Raw genomic sequence first — 14,531 nt, forward strand, 5'->3', positions numbered from 1 at the left:
ATATAGATTAACTGTAATATACAAATGGATTGTTACTTGTGGATTAAGAAAGATTATTGATGATTTATTAAATACAAAATATTTTTATTTATTTTTAAATATAACGAATAATGGAAATTCCAATTAGTGGATATTCTTAGAACAACATTATTTGTTATTATTGCAACTAGCATTTGTGGTTTCTTTCTCCAATTATTTAAAACGAGAGGAATATAAAATTTGATACAATGAGAATTGTTTATATTAACCCTTTGTAAACGGATATTTTTTAAGGTCGCATTTTTAACTGTTTATTGCGAAACTGCTGAGTATTATTATGTTGTTGTTTTGTATTAAGATTCGATGTGTGCGCCAACTCAGATGACTTTCAAAGAAGCGTAGTCTTTTGTTGTAAAGAATAGGACAGCTATATCCGCTGCTCGTCCGCAAATGTTAGATCCAGAATAAATTTATTCTGGATCTAACAAACAATGGTTTGGAATTTCATTCAGTTAAAAAACCTTTAGGACTTTACAATATAAATTATATAATATTGGGATTGATACTAAACAACATAGGGAATTGATGGATAAATTAAAGTACATTTTTTATGTATATTTATTTTATGTTTATTTAGACCACGTTATAAATCATGGAATTAGGGTTTTGATGCATTCATTCATATTAATGACGACTTTTTCCGTTAAATCGGAAGCTTCAACATACACGTTTTGGATGCATTTATCCATATCTTTTTCGACATCTCCCAAAGAACTTTCGGTTTGATCGAAGCGTTTTAGAAGTTCTTTAGGGAATACTTGAGTATCCTCATTAACAACAGCCAATATATCGTTCAAGCATGCCTCGTTCTCCTGCTTGATGCAAATATCCATTTCATTGTAATAACCTTTGCGTTTATAGTAAGCTTCGCTTCCACTAGTTTCCAAGACTTCATTTACAAGTCCGTTGCTTTCACGACGAGCATCCGAACCGCAGTCCATAACCATTTTGGATAAACGTTTTAATAAAATTGGAAGTTCTTCCCTTGCAGCATCAATGCATACGTAAGCATCGATTCCTTCGTTGTTAGCTTCTTCTTCGGACAAATTGATTTGCCTATAGGCCAACTGCATTGTTTCATGAACAAGTTCGTGACCTTTCTCTTCTGCTGCGACGGAGGAAACTGCGATTTCATCAAGCAAAGGTTTCAGTGTTTTGGATCCTTCTACCATTGCAGCGTTTGATGCTTCACGGAACAAATCAATTGCTGTTCTTACTTCTTCCGCATTTTGGGGGTAGAAAGGAGCGCCCTGAATTGAGAAATATATATAGTTTATTTTTATTAAAATAATTAATTAGATACTTACTTGGCAGGCAACTATAGCCCCGAGAACAATTACAGCTTTGAATAACATGGTTGTTAGAAATGTACTAATTTGATAACTAAATTGTTACCTATTTATATAGCATTGAACTAGTATTTTTAGCACTTTTCCTGGATCTCAAAAATCCAAGTTCATTCCGACTAATCGATAAAATCTTGGAGTATTATATCAGATTATAGATTATTTGGTTTATCGATAAGCGCAAATAATGCATTTTCTAGTAATATTCCGCAAATGTAATTTCTGTTAATGAAGCAAATGTTGTAATGACACGAAATAATTTTATTTCTCTTACTTTATTTAAACAATTCTTTTAATGTTTTTTAGTTCATTCAATGAAAAAGTATAAAAATGACAGATACTAACGCAAATAGTTATAATTTCTTGACTTGTAATTATTTTTTCTTTGAAACAGGCCTGATGCGTTATATTATTATGGTACTTCTCAATATTTAACGAATTTTCCTCACCCATATCAATGCATGATTACAAATCTTTGCAGATTTGATGTTTGAGATCTTTAAACTGTTCTATTCATCCGAATTCGAATTTGTTATGAAAACCTTGAGAAACGCATTGCTCAACAACATGTGTTCAATTCTCCATTAATATTTTGGCATACACGTTCCTAATTATTAGAATAATAGAAGATGACAACAAGGCTTTTAAAAAAGTATTGTTGTTTATATAATTGGTTGACAACGAACGTTTAAAGGGCAATTACTGCACTTAATTAGTAACATGATGGAAAGTGTACTGATTCGATATTTACGATTTGGTTCTCCAGCACAAAACGTGGTGACTTTTTGACAAAATTTATTCACGAATAAATCAAAACAAAAACGTTGTTATTATTCGCTGGTATATTATAAAGAGTTTAAGAAAATACAGCATAGTTTAACTTTAGATGTACGAAGATCAGACAATGGAGGTCTAAAGAAACCTAGGAAAACTTGATCCTGACATAGTTAATAATTTAAATCATATGAAAATAATCATATAAAAAAATATATTTTCAGAGACATAAAATAGAAATATTAGATATTTTTTATGATGTCGTTCATTATTTAAATATTTGTTACCAATGTAAACACGTAATATATGTGGTTAAGAATCACTCCAATTTGTATAAAATGTAAATTAAACGGAATCTATATTGGTGACATCTGTTGACCAGCTGAAAAGTTAGAAAATTTCAATCGTTCTGAAGTAAACCGTGTAATTCGCGTTTTCATAAATGATCCTTTCGGACGGGATTTCGAATGCCACCAATAATTTTTAAGTATTTTGACATTATTTAATTTTTTAATGTATAAGATTTTGAATCTATATATGTAAGTCGAATCATTATTATTAAGAGTTTTGACCATGAAATTTACGCTGTATCATACTTTGGTAAAAAAAAATGGAAATAAATTAAGAAATATTTTTAAACGTAAAATTTAATAAAAAAATCTGTAACTATTTTTTCATTAATTTAAAGTAATTTATTTAAGATACACACATAATTACAAAAAGTGTAAAACTTACCGAAAAATGATTTAAATTATTAATAGTAATATTTGAAGAGAACAAAAATAATTTAAGTAATAATCTTACACGAGAATAAAAAAAAACAGTTGTTTAAATCATTTATTTAAAAAAATACACGCACAGTTTATAAAATAATTATAAGGTTACAGAAAATATATAAAAGTAATGATAAACAATTAACGCATTAATTTTGGAAGATACATATTTTGTAGCTTTAATTAATTAAAAATAGTGAATAATGAATAAATTAAAAAAATATTTAAAAGAAATGTTAAAATTAAAATTAGTTATTTAATTTTTTTGTATAATTACGTTAATATGTTACTTGACATACACAATTGTTAAAATATGGAATAAAAAAAGAAAGTGAAAGAAAAATATCTTAAAATGCATTATTTGACTGCGGTTTTAACGCATTTAGATAATTCTATAACGATCATTTGCGAAACGTTAGAAGCATTGACGTGGTCGATGCATATATTCATATTATTTTCAATATCATCAGGATTGATTTTATTATCATTGAAGATTGTCAAAAAGTTATTAGGGTATTTTCCTGTGAAATTATTATTATCTACATGATGTTTAACACATGTTTCGTTATTTTTTTTGAGGCAGTCATCTGTTATTTTATAGTAAACATCACGGTTGTGGTAACCGTCGTTTCCGAGAACATTCATAATTTCGTTTACAAAGTCGTCGTCTTCTTGGATATCTTTCGTGGGTCTATCCATCCATAATTCATAACCTCTTTCTATAGAGATGGGCGAATAAACTTTAATTCTATTCGGGAACGGTTGTAACGCTTTGAGTATCGGAGGTTTTGATATTTCGTTTAATAAATCGATCGCCTGCTTTTGCGAATAAGCACCCTAGATAATTGAAATTTGGAAGTTAATTTGAGAATAACATAGGTTAGTTACATACTTGGCAGGCAAATAATGCCCCGATGAGGATTACAGCTTTTAATAACATGATGGTTAGGAATGTACTAATATTTTGAGTTTCGGATTTTGATTTCGTTTTTGGCTCGTATCATACAGATTTTTTTTTACAATAACTCATACATAAAAACAGTACCAATAAGAAATCCGAGAGAAGTTAAATGAAAAATTAAAAGAGAATACAATTTGGAGTTACTAAAATAGCAATGGGCGGAAGGACTTATGGACAATAACAGTCTTTTGCTATAGTTAATTTTTTCTATTTTTTTTTTATTATAAGTGTAAAAATATTTATTTTCTTCCTATATGTAATTGAAATCACTATTTTGTAACGTTTATATTATTTGTAATTAATAGATACAAAATATGAAATTATAAAATCCTAATTAATATAATTACGTTTCTTTTAATTAAGTTATACGTTTGAAAATAGTACTAATATATTTCAAAGATAACAACAATTATGCTAATTAAAATTTTGTAAGTTTTATCAAATATAATTAGTAATTTGTATATTAGTATATTTTAATCTTTAGTTACTTGCATATAGGTAAAATAAAGAAAATAAAAATTGTCTTTGCATTTATTTAAAACTCATTACTCAGATAAAGGGTTAAGATAATAAACATTTTTTCACTTATTTATAGTCATTTATTGAAAAAACTAAAACATATTTATATAATCATAATAATGATAAAATGTCTACATGAGATAATTAAAAAATCCTATCTGAAATTAATTATAGAACATTAATTATATAATAAAAAAGCCTATAAATTAAAGAAATGAGAGAATTAAGTTCAATTTATGAGAATAGTTAAATAATTTTAATATATACATTTCTCTTAGACGATTGCAATCTGTACAATTTTTTATTTTTTTTTAAACGTACATCTTTCTATAGCTCAGTTGAAACTAGCAAACCCTTATTTTTGCCTACTTTTTGGTACTGCTTTTTTTTGTGTGAATGCAATATAAAAATGCATTGTGATTCTAAACCCAAATATTGATATCGAATAACAGTATACACGAGGCCGTGCCAGCACTGTAAGGGTTGACGCCCCATCACAGTGCTGCCCGATTGCCGTCTCGCTCATACATATTTTGAAGACTTGCATCATACCAATAAAATCTACAACACGGCCCTGAATATTTCCATGATGTTCTTAAAAGCTATCTCAATTGATACAAACAAAAATCTTCTTTTAAATTTGAAAATATTTTTTAATGTAAGAAATTAATTCAAAGATATACCTAAAATTATTGAATATCAATGTCAAATGTAATGATTTTTTCATATTTGAATATGTAAACGCGTTTAATGAAAAATTGATGTTTAGAAATTTATATCAGTTTTGGTGTTGGTGTTTCATGCAGGTACGGCGACTTTGAGAAATGTACTACTGCTCTGCAAGATTTGTTGAATTCTCCATGAAAATTTTAATATCTTTCCTCGCTGTCTTAGAGCATTTTGAAATATCAATTCCCATGTCCTTTGCTTCACTCTAAAAATATTGAGCAGCGTCAGGGTCAGTTTGTCCAGTTTTTCGATGTAATCCCGACCTTCCGCGTCTTTATCGATGATATAATCGTTTAATAATGGATTTACTGCGTCGGTACCTTCCATCATTACGTCGTATGTTGACTCATACATATATTGTAAGCTTCATCACCTCTTCGGATATTCATGCTCTACACATTAGAAGATTAGAAGATTATTTAAAATAAAATGTTATTTACTTTCCTATGAGTCCACAAATGCTCAAAAGAGAATTAATATTTTTTCGTGCATCATGAAAACTGATGGAAAGCACGAAAAAATAACAAAATATATTCACAAATAAATCAACTGTTTGCAGTGGATATTATTTGCTAATTTATTAAAAAAAAAATAAGAAATGGCAGCAAACTTTGAAAACCCTCTTCAAATGTATGAAGAACATACAATGGAGGCCCAAAGAAACCTCCGGAGAAGACTGTTTACGATGAAGGGACGAAATGTAAATAAACCAGCACTATAAATTGTGGCGGTTAATAGAAAATCAGCGTCAGCAATGTTGCCAAGTCCACAAGCTTTATTAATAAAAGCACTACAATGTTCAATTACAAACAATATGTAAATGAAACATTATTAACAAAGTTCAACTCTTTAGGTTTTTGCAAAATTATTCTTCATAGTAAGACGTAATACAATGTACGTTTTCTTAGTACTAAATTTATATCGATTCGCCAATTCAAGGATTTCAACAGTTTTTATTAGATTTAATAGATTTGCTCAAAATTAAATTTCATCCATTTGTTTTAAGGTAATGTTCTTGAGATTGATCGTTTTACATTATTTTTCAATCACATTAATACATTTATTTGACGATTAATTGTTAAAGAAGTTTGGAACAACAAATTTCCGCTCATTGTTGTAGAAAAAATAAGAAATTTATTAAGAAATATTTTCAAACGTAAAACATAATTTAAAAAACATAATTAAATAGTTTATATAACTTAATATTTTTAAATTATTTATTTAAGAAAAACATATTTAAAAATATATTTCAAAGTTTATAACAATTACGTTAATTAGAATTTTAACACGGGTTAAGATACTAAACATATTTTTCACTTATTAAAAAAAATTAAAACGTATTTATATATTCATAATAATAAAGTAAACAATATCAACAAGTGATATTTAAAAAGCCTATCTGAAATTAATTATAAAAAATTAACTATATAATTAAAATAAAAGAAATGAGAGAATTAAATTCAATTTATGAGAATAGTTAAACATTTTTAACATATACATTTGTCTTAGACGATTGCAATCTGTACAATTTTTTCTTTATTTTGAAGACTTGCATCATACCTAAAATATCTAATAATATATCCAGTGATGTTGTTAAAACCAAGTCAAACCAAGTAATTTACCATTAATTATTTTTTTAGTATATATAAGTAAACCAAATATAACTTTCTAGGACGCAAATATCTAAAGAATATCTAAGAACTAAAGCGCAGTTAAGAAAAAGATGAATTGAAGGATCCTAACAAACACGGACATAGGTTACAAAATGACGAAAATAGGTTACATTAGAATTTAAGAAGTTACTAAATATTTGCTAGTATTTTAGACTCTATATAAGTATATCTATATCTAAAATAATTTATGTAATCATCTTGAAATTCAACTTAATATTTGAAACTTAAATGTAAGTCTTTCTGAAATAAAGGTTTATCTGAATTGATAAAGAAATTATTCTTTTAAATGCGAAAATTCAGAAGAAAAAATGCAAAAGTATTAGCTTGATACAAATATTTTTAAATTTTTTCTACTTATTTTTAAAATGTTTACTCACATTAGCTAGTGTTTAAGACTTTTCATGCAATTTCAATATTGCTATGAAACCTCTGCAAAAATGAAAATTAATTTTTAGATATATTTATGTAATTAATATTTATATTTGTAATATTTGGAATTTAACTTACAATTCCCTATTCTGCAATCATCTTAGAAATCTCAATTTTGAAATGTAAGTCTTTCTGAAATAAAGCTTTGTCTCAATTGATAAAAAAAATCTTTTAAATTTGAAAATATTTTTTAATGTAAAAAATAAATTCAAAGATATATCTAAAATTATTGAATATCAGTATCAAATGTTATGATTCTTTCAAATTTGAATATGAGATGAAAACTATTTTTTTTTTGATTAACTTTGTTGTAAACGCGTATGATGAAAAATGGATGTTTGAAAATTTCAATCAGTTTGGGTGCATGTGGGGGTGCATGTTCCATGCTGATACGGCGACTTTGTGAAATATACTACTGCTCAATAACATTTGTTGAATTCTCCATCAAAATTTGAAGATCATTGGAAAAACTGATTCGGTTCCCTTTTGCTTTCTTTCCTTTTGTATCTGTTTTTTGGTCAATAAATTTGATTATTATTATTATTATTCCTTGCATGTTCTTTGCTTCACACTCAAAAATATTGAGCTGCGTCAGAGTCAGTTTTTCGATGTAATACCGACCTTCAGTATCGTTTTCGATGATAATTATCACTATCGTTTAATAATGGATTTAGTAAGTCGGTGCCTTCCATTATTACGTCTTGTACATATACTGTAACCCTCATTAACTCTTCGGATATTCATGCTCTACACATTAGAATATTAGAAGATTATTAAAAAAATATAGTTATTTACTTACCTGGGAGTCAACAAATGTCCAAAAGGAGAATTACTATTTTTTCGTGCTTTCCATTATGTTACTGATATTCCATGCTGGTCGACATACCAGGAAGTCACAGTAGGAAAAACATACAATGGAGGCCCAAAGAAACTTTTTCAGAAGACTGTTTACGACGAATTGTATACTGTTATTCGATATCAATATTCGATTTTGGGTTTAGAATCACAAAGCATATTGCTTTCACACAAACAGTACCAAAAAGTAGGAAAAAATAACGATTTGCTATTTTTATCTGAGCTAAAAAAAATGTACGTTTAAGAAAAAATCAAAAATTGCAATCGTCGAGAGAAATGTATATGTTAAAATTGTTTAACTATTCTCATAAATTGAACTTAATTCTCTCATTTCTTTAATTTATAGGCTTTTCCATTATATAATTAATGTTCTCATGTTCACATTTTTTATATTATTATGATTATATAGATATGTTTAATAATTTTTTTCAATAAATGACTAAAAATAAGTGATTTTTTTTATTATTTTAAATTATTGCTTAAACTATCATACTAATACAAAAATTACTAATTATAATTGATAAAACTTATAAAAATTTAATTAACATAATTGTTATATCTTTTTTTAAATAAATTATTGAAAATTAAACGAATATTTAATTATGTTTTTTTTTCAATTAAGTTTTTCATTTGAAAATACAGGTGACCAGTACATTTTGTCCCGATTAAGCAGTTGGCCCAAATATCAGAAGTTACACAAACATTACATGATTAGTGTTTTCTAATAATTTATTTAATAAATTGCACAAAATAAAACAAGTCACAAAACTATACATATGCATTTATATTCAAAATTATATACGTACTACAAAATAGATAATGATAAATTCTGAAATATTAATATATTCTAATAAATTCTGAAAGAAAAATTGTATTGTTCAAACTTAAGTTAAATTATGTATTATAGAAAAATAAGTATAAACTGGTTTGCCTTTTCTTTTTGCAAGAATCAGTGCAGATATTTATTGCTGAGAGGACTCAAGTCATACGCTTGTACATAATGATATCAAATAGAACCCCAGCGCAAAATATTAACGTGTGAATCCACGTTAATTAATAGATGATTACTGTCCAGATTAAATGAAATATCGTCACTAAAAAGTGAAGTAAATATTTCAAATTTTTTTTTTTTTTGTTATTTTTTCGGTTTTGTTTTCGTTCTTTAGGATTTGTCCTTAATAAGCGGCTTTGCCAATTAACCGGTGTCTTAATTCAAAGTAAAGTTACAAGTTATAGACTAAAAAAATAAATTTTTTTTTTAAATAAACAGTATTATTTTTAAAAATAAATACAAAATTCTGAAAAAAAAACTTACAAAAAACTTAAAGGCTTTTAATAGAGTGATATACAGTAATACTCTCATTTGCGAAGACGTGAATTACGCGGATCACGTCAATGCGAATAAATGTTTTAAGTTGTCTGTTAGTCGACAGATGTCACCACTATGGTTATTTTTTTTTCTACAAATTCGAGAACTTCCCAACCTCCTTTATACCGAAATATTGTATATAAAGTGGTGTAGTATTTGTTTAAGTTAACGTAATAACAAATATTTAAAAAATGAGCGATAGAGAAAAAAACAATGGTTAGAAAAAGATTTATAAAATTAATAATTTATGTGAATAAGTTCAATTTATTGTGTGTAAACATATATTTTTAAAAGAATTATCAAAACTATATTATATTGGGGAATTAGTAAGCTTGTAAGCGTATTAATGTGATTGAAAAATTACGATAGACAAGAAAATTACCTTAAAATAAATTGAATGTGTTGAAATAATTGAGTTGGTTAATAGAAATAAATATTGGTATTAAGAAAAGAATTAAATTGTCTCATGGACGTCGTACTACAAAAACCAAGAGAGTTTAACTTTGTTAACAATCTCTCATTTACTTTTTATTAGGCATATAACATTGTAGTGATTTTGCTATTGAAGCTTGTGGAGTTGGCAGCATTGCTGACGCGGTTTACCTAATTTTCTATTTACAGCTACAATTTCTAGTGCTGGTTAAGGCTGGTTTCTTTACAATTCGTCCCTTCGCCGTAAACAGACTTCTCAGAAGGTTTCTTTCGACCTCCATTGTATGTTCTTCAAACATTTGAAGTTATCTTAACGACGAGTGATTTTAAAGTTTTTAATACAACAGCTTATAGTATCCACGGTTTCGTTTCGTTTTATTTGTGAAAACATCTTGTTATTTTCCATCATGTTACTATTAAAAGTAGTAATTCTCCTTTGGAGTTTTGTTGACTCACAAGTAAGTAAAGAAATATATTTTTTAAATTAATCTTCTAATATTATTATGTCTAGAGCATAAGTACCCGACGAGCTAATGAATTAAGGAAAAAGTTACAACATTTGTACGAGTCAACACAAAACGTAATGTTGGAAGGTACCGACGTACTGAATCCCTTATTAGACGACGTTCATACTTATACTGTCGAAAAAGGCGTAGAAGGTCGGGAATTTATCGAAATACTCTACAAACAGACTATCACGCAGGTCAATACTTTTGAAAATCAATCGAAGGGCAAAGGAATTGATATTGCAAAATGCTGTCAGGCAGTGAGGAAACTTCTTAAAATGGAAATGAAGCATTCAACGGCTCTTGTTGATCAATGCATTTCCCAAAGTCGTCGTACCAGCATCAACAATTCACCTAAACTGAACGAAATTTCCAAACATCAATTTTTCATCATACGCGATGACTATAATAAACATATGACAACATGCATTAAAGATAATGATGAGAAGTGTTTGAATAATATTTTCGAAGGTATTAACAATGATATTCAGCAGTACCGTAGTGAATTAACGAGACTCTTTAATGTGGCAATAAAATCAATTACAAATCAAAAAGATCAATTCACAACCTGCATCGAAGATATGAAAAACAATACTGATAGCAGATCACAACAAATCTTTAATAGAGTGATGTCTTGCTAGTATATCTAAATTCAATTACTTTGAAGGTACTTTCCTTTTTTAATTCTAATTTTAATTATTTTATTTTTCAATTATCATCTGCCATATTCTCACAATAAATAATTGAGCAAATCATTATTTTCTTTTTCATACAATTTTTTTTTTAATGTGTAACTACTAAACTTTATATATTAATATAATATGTTTTTTTATTCATTATATACAATTAAATTAACACTGTCTTAAAAAATAAAATGTATTAGTTTAAATTTATTAATAAAATATATTTGTAATTGCAGCAGTTGAATTTTAAATTTAATTATTGTATTGAGTGTTTATTTTATTGTAATTTTTGTTTTTTACAATAAAAATATTTTGAAATTTAAAATAAGAAAAAAAATCTTTTTTTTATCTAATTAATTAATGAGATATTTTTTTATTCCAGAAACACATAAATTAACTTACGTCTAAAATGATTACAGAGAATACAGAAAATTGACTAGCAATGACAAACTTACATACAAAAACTTAAAAGCTGGAAACATGTGGAAACAATTTAAAAATATTTGCATCAATACAATTTTACTGCTTGTCTTCTTGCAAATACTGTTTCTTTTTTTTTGCTGATTTAAACAATAATTTTAGTTTTTTTTAGAAAGAAACATGACAATACCATAATGATTGCATCAGTTTTATTTGTATAAATCACATTTTTTATCAAAAAAAGTAAATATTAGTAAAGTCTTAAATGCTTGCTAATACATAAGTGAGTAAAAAAGTTATGAATATGCTTATCTATTAGTTTTTGCAAGTTTTTTTGTTCCTCACCATTTATTATTTAACAAAAAGTTGATCTTTCGTCAACATTAAAAACTTTCAATTTTCGGACAATTCTTCAGTTATGTTTATTTGTCGATGCGTCAATATGTACGAGTCAACTAGCGTTTTTCAAAAACCTAATTTGTATATCTCATAAATTGAAGTTAATTTTCTCAATAATAATAATATTTGCAACAAATTCCAAAATATAAACTTAACATAATAACAAAAATAAAATGAAACTGCTGCAAAGGGCTATTGACCATAGGTTTGCTCGGTTAATTCTTTTACAATTAATAATATTTAATTAATATCAAAAAGTATTTCTAATTATCTCTTTATTATTTGTTTTAATCCATATTTCTTAATAAGTTAGGAAGTTTTTTTTTATTTGTTAATTATTTTAAAAAATCCAAACCTTTATCGTCTACATAAATAATTGTGCCTAAACAATAATAAGTAGTATTGTTTTTTTTTAAACATAATTAATTTGTTCTATTGTTCGTAAGATATTTTAGATTAGAAAATCAGATAAAATTCTATGATTCATGTGTATTAATGTAAGTTAGTGACAATATATATGCGTAAATATGAACATTGTATAAATATGAATAATATTTACAAAAAAAAGAATAAAGTATTTTGGTGAATCATTAAATTTATTGTTTTAATATAATATATAGAATTTGTTGGTCGTTTTGACCAAATATTTTCTGACCATAAAAAAAGCGAATCTCTTATCAAAGTTAACAGTAGCAAAACGGTACAGGTAAGTTTTTGAACTTAGAATAAATATGACTGTTCTATTGTATTAATATAATTAAACCTCGATTAACAAATTGGATACATTCCATCATATTATTTATTTAAGCGAAACTTGGAGGTAAAAGCACTATGGCTAAAATGGGGATAATTTCTGAGTAAAAATAATGATTTTTTTTTTCGACCAAAGAAAAGTTTTTTCACAAGTAACTTCTTTAGTTTCGTCTTCATTTTCTTTGATTTTGTTGTTAACAAAGTTTCGTCAATATTTCACTGAAAACAACGTAATAATTTGCATCTAACAACAACTTCGACAACATATTCATAGATATATGTGGATTACTAATCTTTTGGTTATCTTCTGAGTTAACGTTAACCGAGGTGTACTTATACATTTAATAACAATATACTAACGAAGTTATAATTAAGACTATATTTTATATTCAAAGTTAAATCATAAAAAAGTATATATTAAAGAAGCCAAATATTTTATATGTATATATTTATTTATTTATTGAGAAACATACATTTTTTTAATATAATTATAATAAATACAGGTAATGTTTTAGAATTTCTATAAAATAATTATTCACGTAGTATATAATGCATCATTTGTGATTCAATGCAGATGTCCATATCGTTTAATAAATCTTCAGTAAACATGGAAGCATCGATGCCAATTTTGTCGAGGCATTTTCTCATGTTATTTTCGTAAACACTTATAATTTCTTCTATAGAATCGAAACGTTTCTGAAGCGTCTTAGTATATACTTTAATTTCTGAGTTAACTGCAACGAAAAGATCGTTGAAGCAGCTTTCATTTTCCTCTGAAATACAGTAATCCATTTGGAGATAATAATCATCGAATTTGTTGGAAGCTTCCAGGTTAGAATCTTCTAACATGTTTTCTAACAACGTATTTGTTTTGTTTTCAGCATTTTCAGAGCATTTATTAACATCACTCATGATATTATTCAGAAAATATAGAAGTTCTGTCACCGCATCGTCCTTGCATTTAGTAACATCATATCCATCCTGCATTGCTTCTTCTTCTAACATCAGAAGATCATAGTATGCATTATTTATGGATTCACGAATTTTTTGTATTCCTTTTTTTTCATCTTTGACGTTAGACAAATAGAAATTAGTTATCAAACCTACATAGTTTTGAAAATTTTGAATACGAGCGTCCTCTACTGCTTCTCGAAGCAATGTGATAATAGTTCTAACTTCATTAGCTTTTTGAGAAGAACCAAAAGCGTCCTATATTTTATAAATATTAAAGCAATAAAATAAATCATAACATTATTAACTTACTTGGCAAGAAACTAAGACCACAAGAACCACAATTGATTTTAATAACATGATGATCGAATGTATTTTATGGATGATTCAATGAGTCTGTGGAAATAATATATAGGGAAATTTGCGTTTTTTTTACTCATTTAATCATATAAGATAATAAGATATTCATTTGATAAATAGACAAGAAAAAGTGCATTTATTACTAATAACTTGGAACTTATCATTTCGTTGTATATATATATATTTTTAAAACTATTGTTTTATTTCTTTAAAAATATTGAAAATTAATTTGCAAACTATTCTAGACATATTATATAAATATAATACTAAATATATAAAACCTACAAAATAATATATTTTATTACATAGATTTTCAACGTAATAAATGGATGACTTGTTTTTGTCTGTAGCGTTAATCCTATAATTTATATTCTGAAGTTTATATTGAAAATTGCGTTATTTGAGTAATGAACTATTTATAGAATTAATAGTTGTTTACGGATTTACGTAAAAGCATTTCTAAAAATAGAAATAATTTATCGTAAACATATTTTTTTTTATGGAAAATAAAGTATTGTATCTTATGAAATTTAGCAAAATATAAAAAAAAAATGCCTGCT

The 14,531-nt window shown here is 26.5% G+C and overlaps 5 protein-coding genes across 6 annotated transcripts in view; 2 read left to right on the forward strand and 3 right to left on the reverse strand.

Annotated features, from left to right (window-relative positions):
* Positions 1–14,531, forward strand: part of LOC108562978 (mucin-5AC) — a 58,987-nt gene that overhangs the window by 22,646 nt on the left and 21,810 nt on the right. The window lies entirely within an intron of this gene.
* Positions 580–1,449, reverse strand: LOC108562980. Its single transcript, XM_017921497.1, has 2 exons — positions 1,347–1,449; positions 580–1,289 (listed from the first exon to the last, which is right to left on the reverse strand). The coding sequence occupies exons 1-2, from the start codon at positions 1,392–1,394 to the stop codon at positions 630–632; spliced, it is 708 nt and encodes a 235-aa protein (XP_017776986.1). The 5' UTR covers positions 1,395–1,449; the 3' UTR covers positions 580–629.
* LOC108562983 lies at positions 3,143–3,878 on the reverse strand. Its single transcript, XM_017921501.1, has 2 exons — positions 3,825–3,878; positions 3,143–3,769 (listed from the first exon to the last, which is right to left on the reverse strand). Exons 1-2 carry the CDS (start codon positions 3,870–3,872, stop codon positions 3,290–3,292), a joined length of 528 nt encoding a protein of 175 aa, XP_017776990.1. The 5' UTR covers positions 3,873–3,878; the 3' UTR covers positions 3,143–3,289.
* LOC108562965 lies at positions 10,288–11,046 on the forward strand. The gene is made up of 2 exons (XM_017921478.1): positions 10,288–10,357; positions 10,411–11,046. Exons 1-2 carry the CDS (start codon positions 10,307–10,309, stop codon positions 11,044–11,046), a joined length of 687 nt encoding a protein of 228 aa, XP_017776967.1. The 5' UTR covers positions 10,288–10,306.
* Positions 13,166–13,973, reverse strand: LOC108562979. The gene is made up of 2 exons (XM_017921496.1): positions 13,924–13,973; positions 13,166–13,869 (listed from the first exon to the last, which is right to left on the reverse strand). The coding sequence occupies exons 1-2, from the start codon at positions 13,969–13,971 to the stop codon at positions 13,192–13,194; spliced, it is 726 nt and encodes a 241-aa protein (XP_017776985.1). The 5' UTR covers positions 13,972–13,973; the 3' UTR covers positions 13,166–13,191.

The sequence above is a fragment of the Nicrophorus vespilloides genome, unplaced genomic scaffold, assembly GCF_001412225.1.
Source record: "Nicrophorus vespilloides isolate i.1.1-1 unplaced genomic scaffold, Nicve_v1.0, whole genome shotgun sequence".
NCBI classification, from domain to species: Eukaryota; Metazoa; Arthropoda; class Insecta; order Coleoptera; family Silphidae; genus Nicrophorus; species Nicrophorus vespilloides.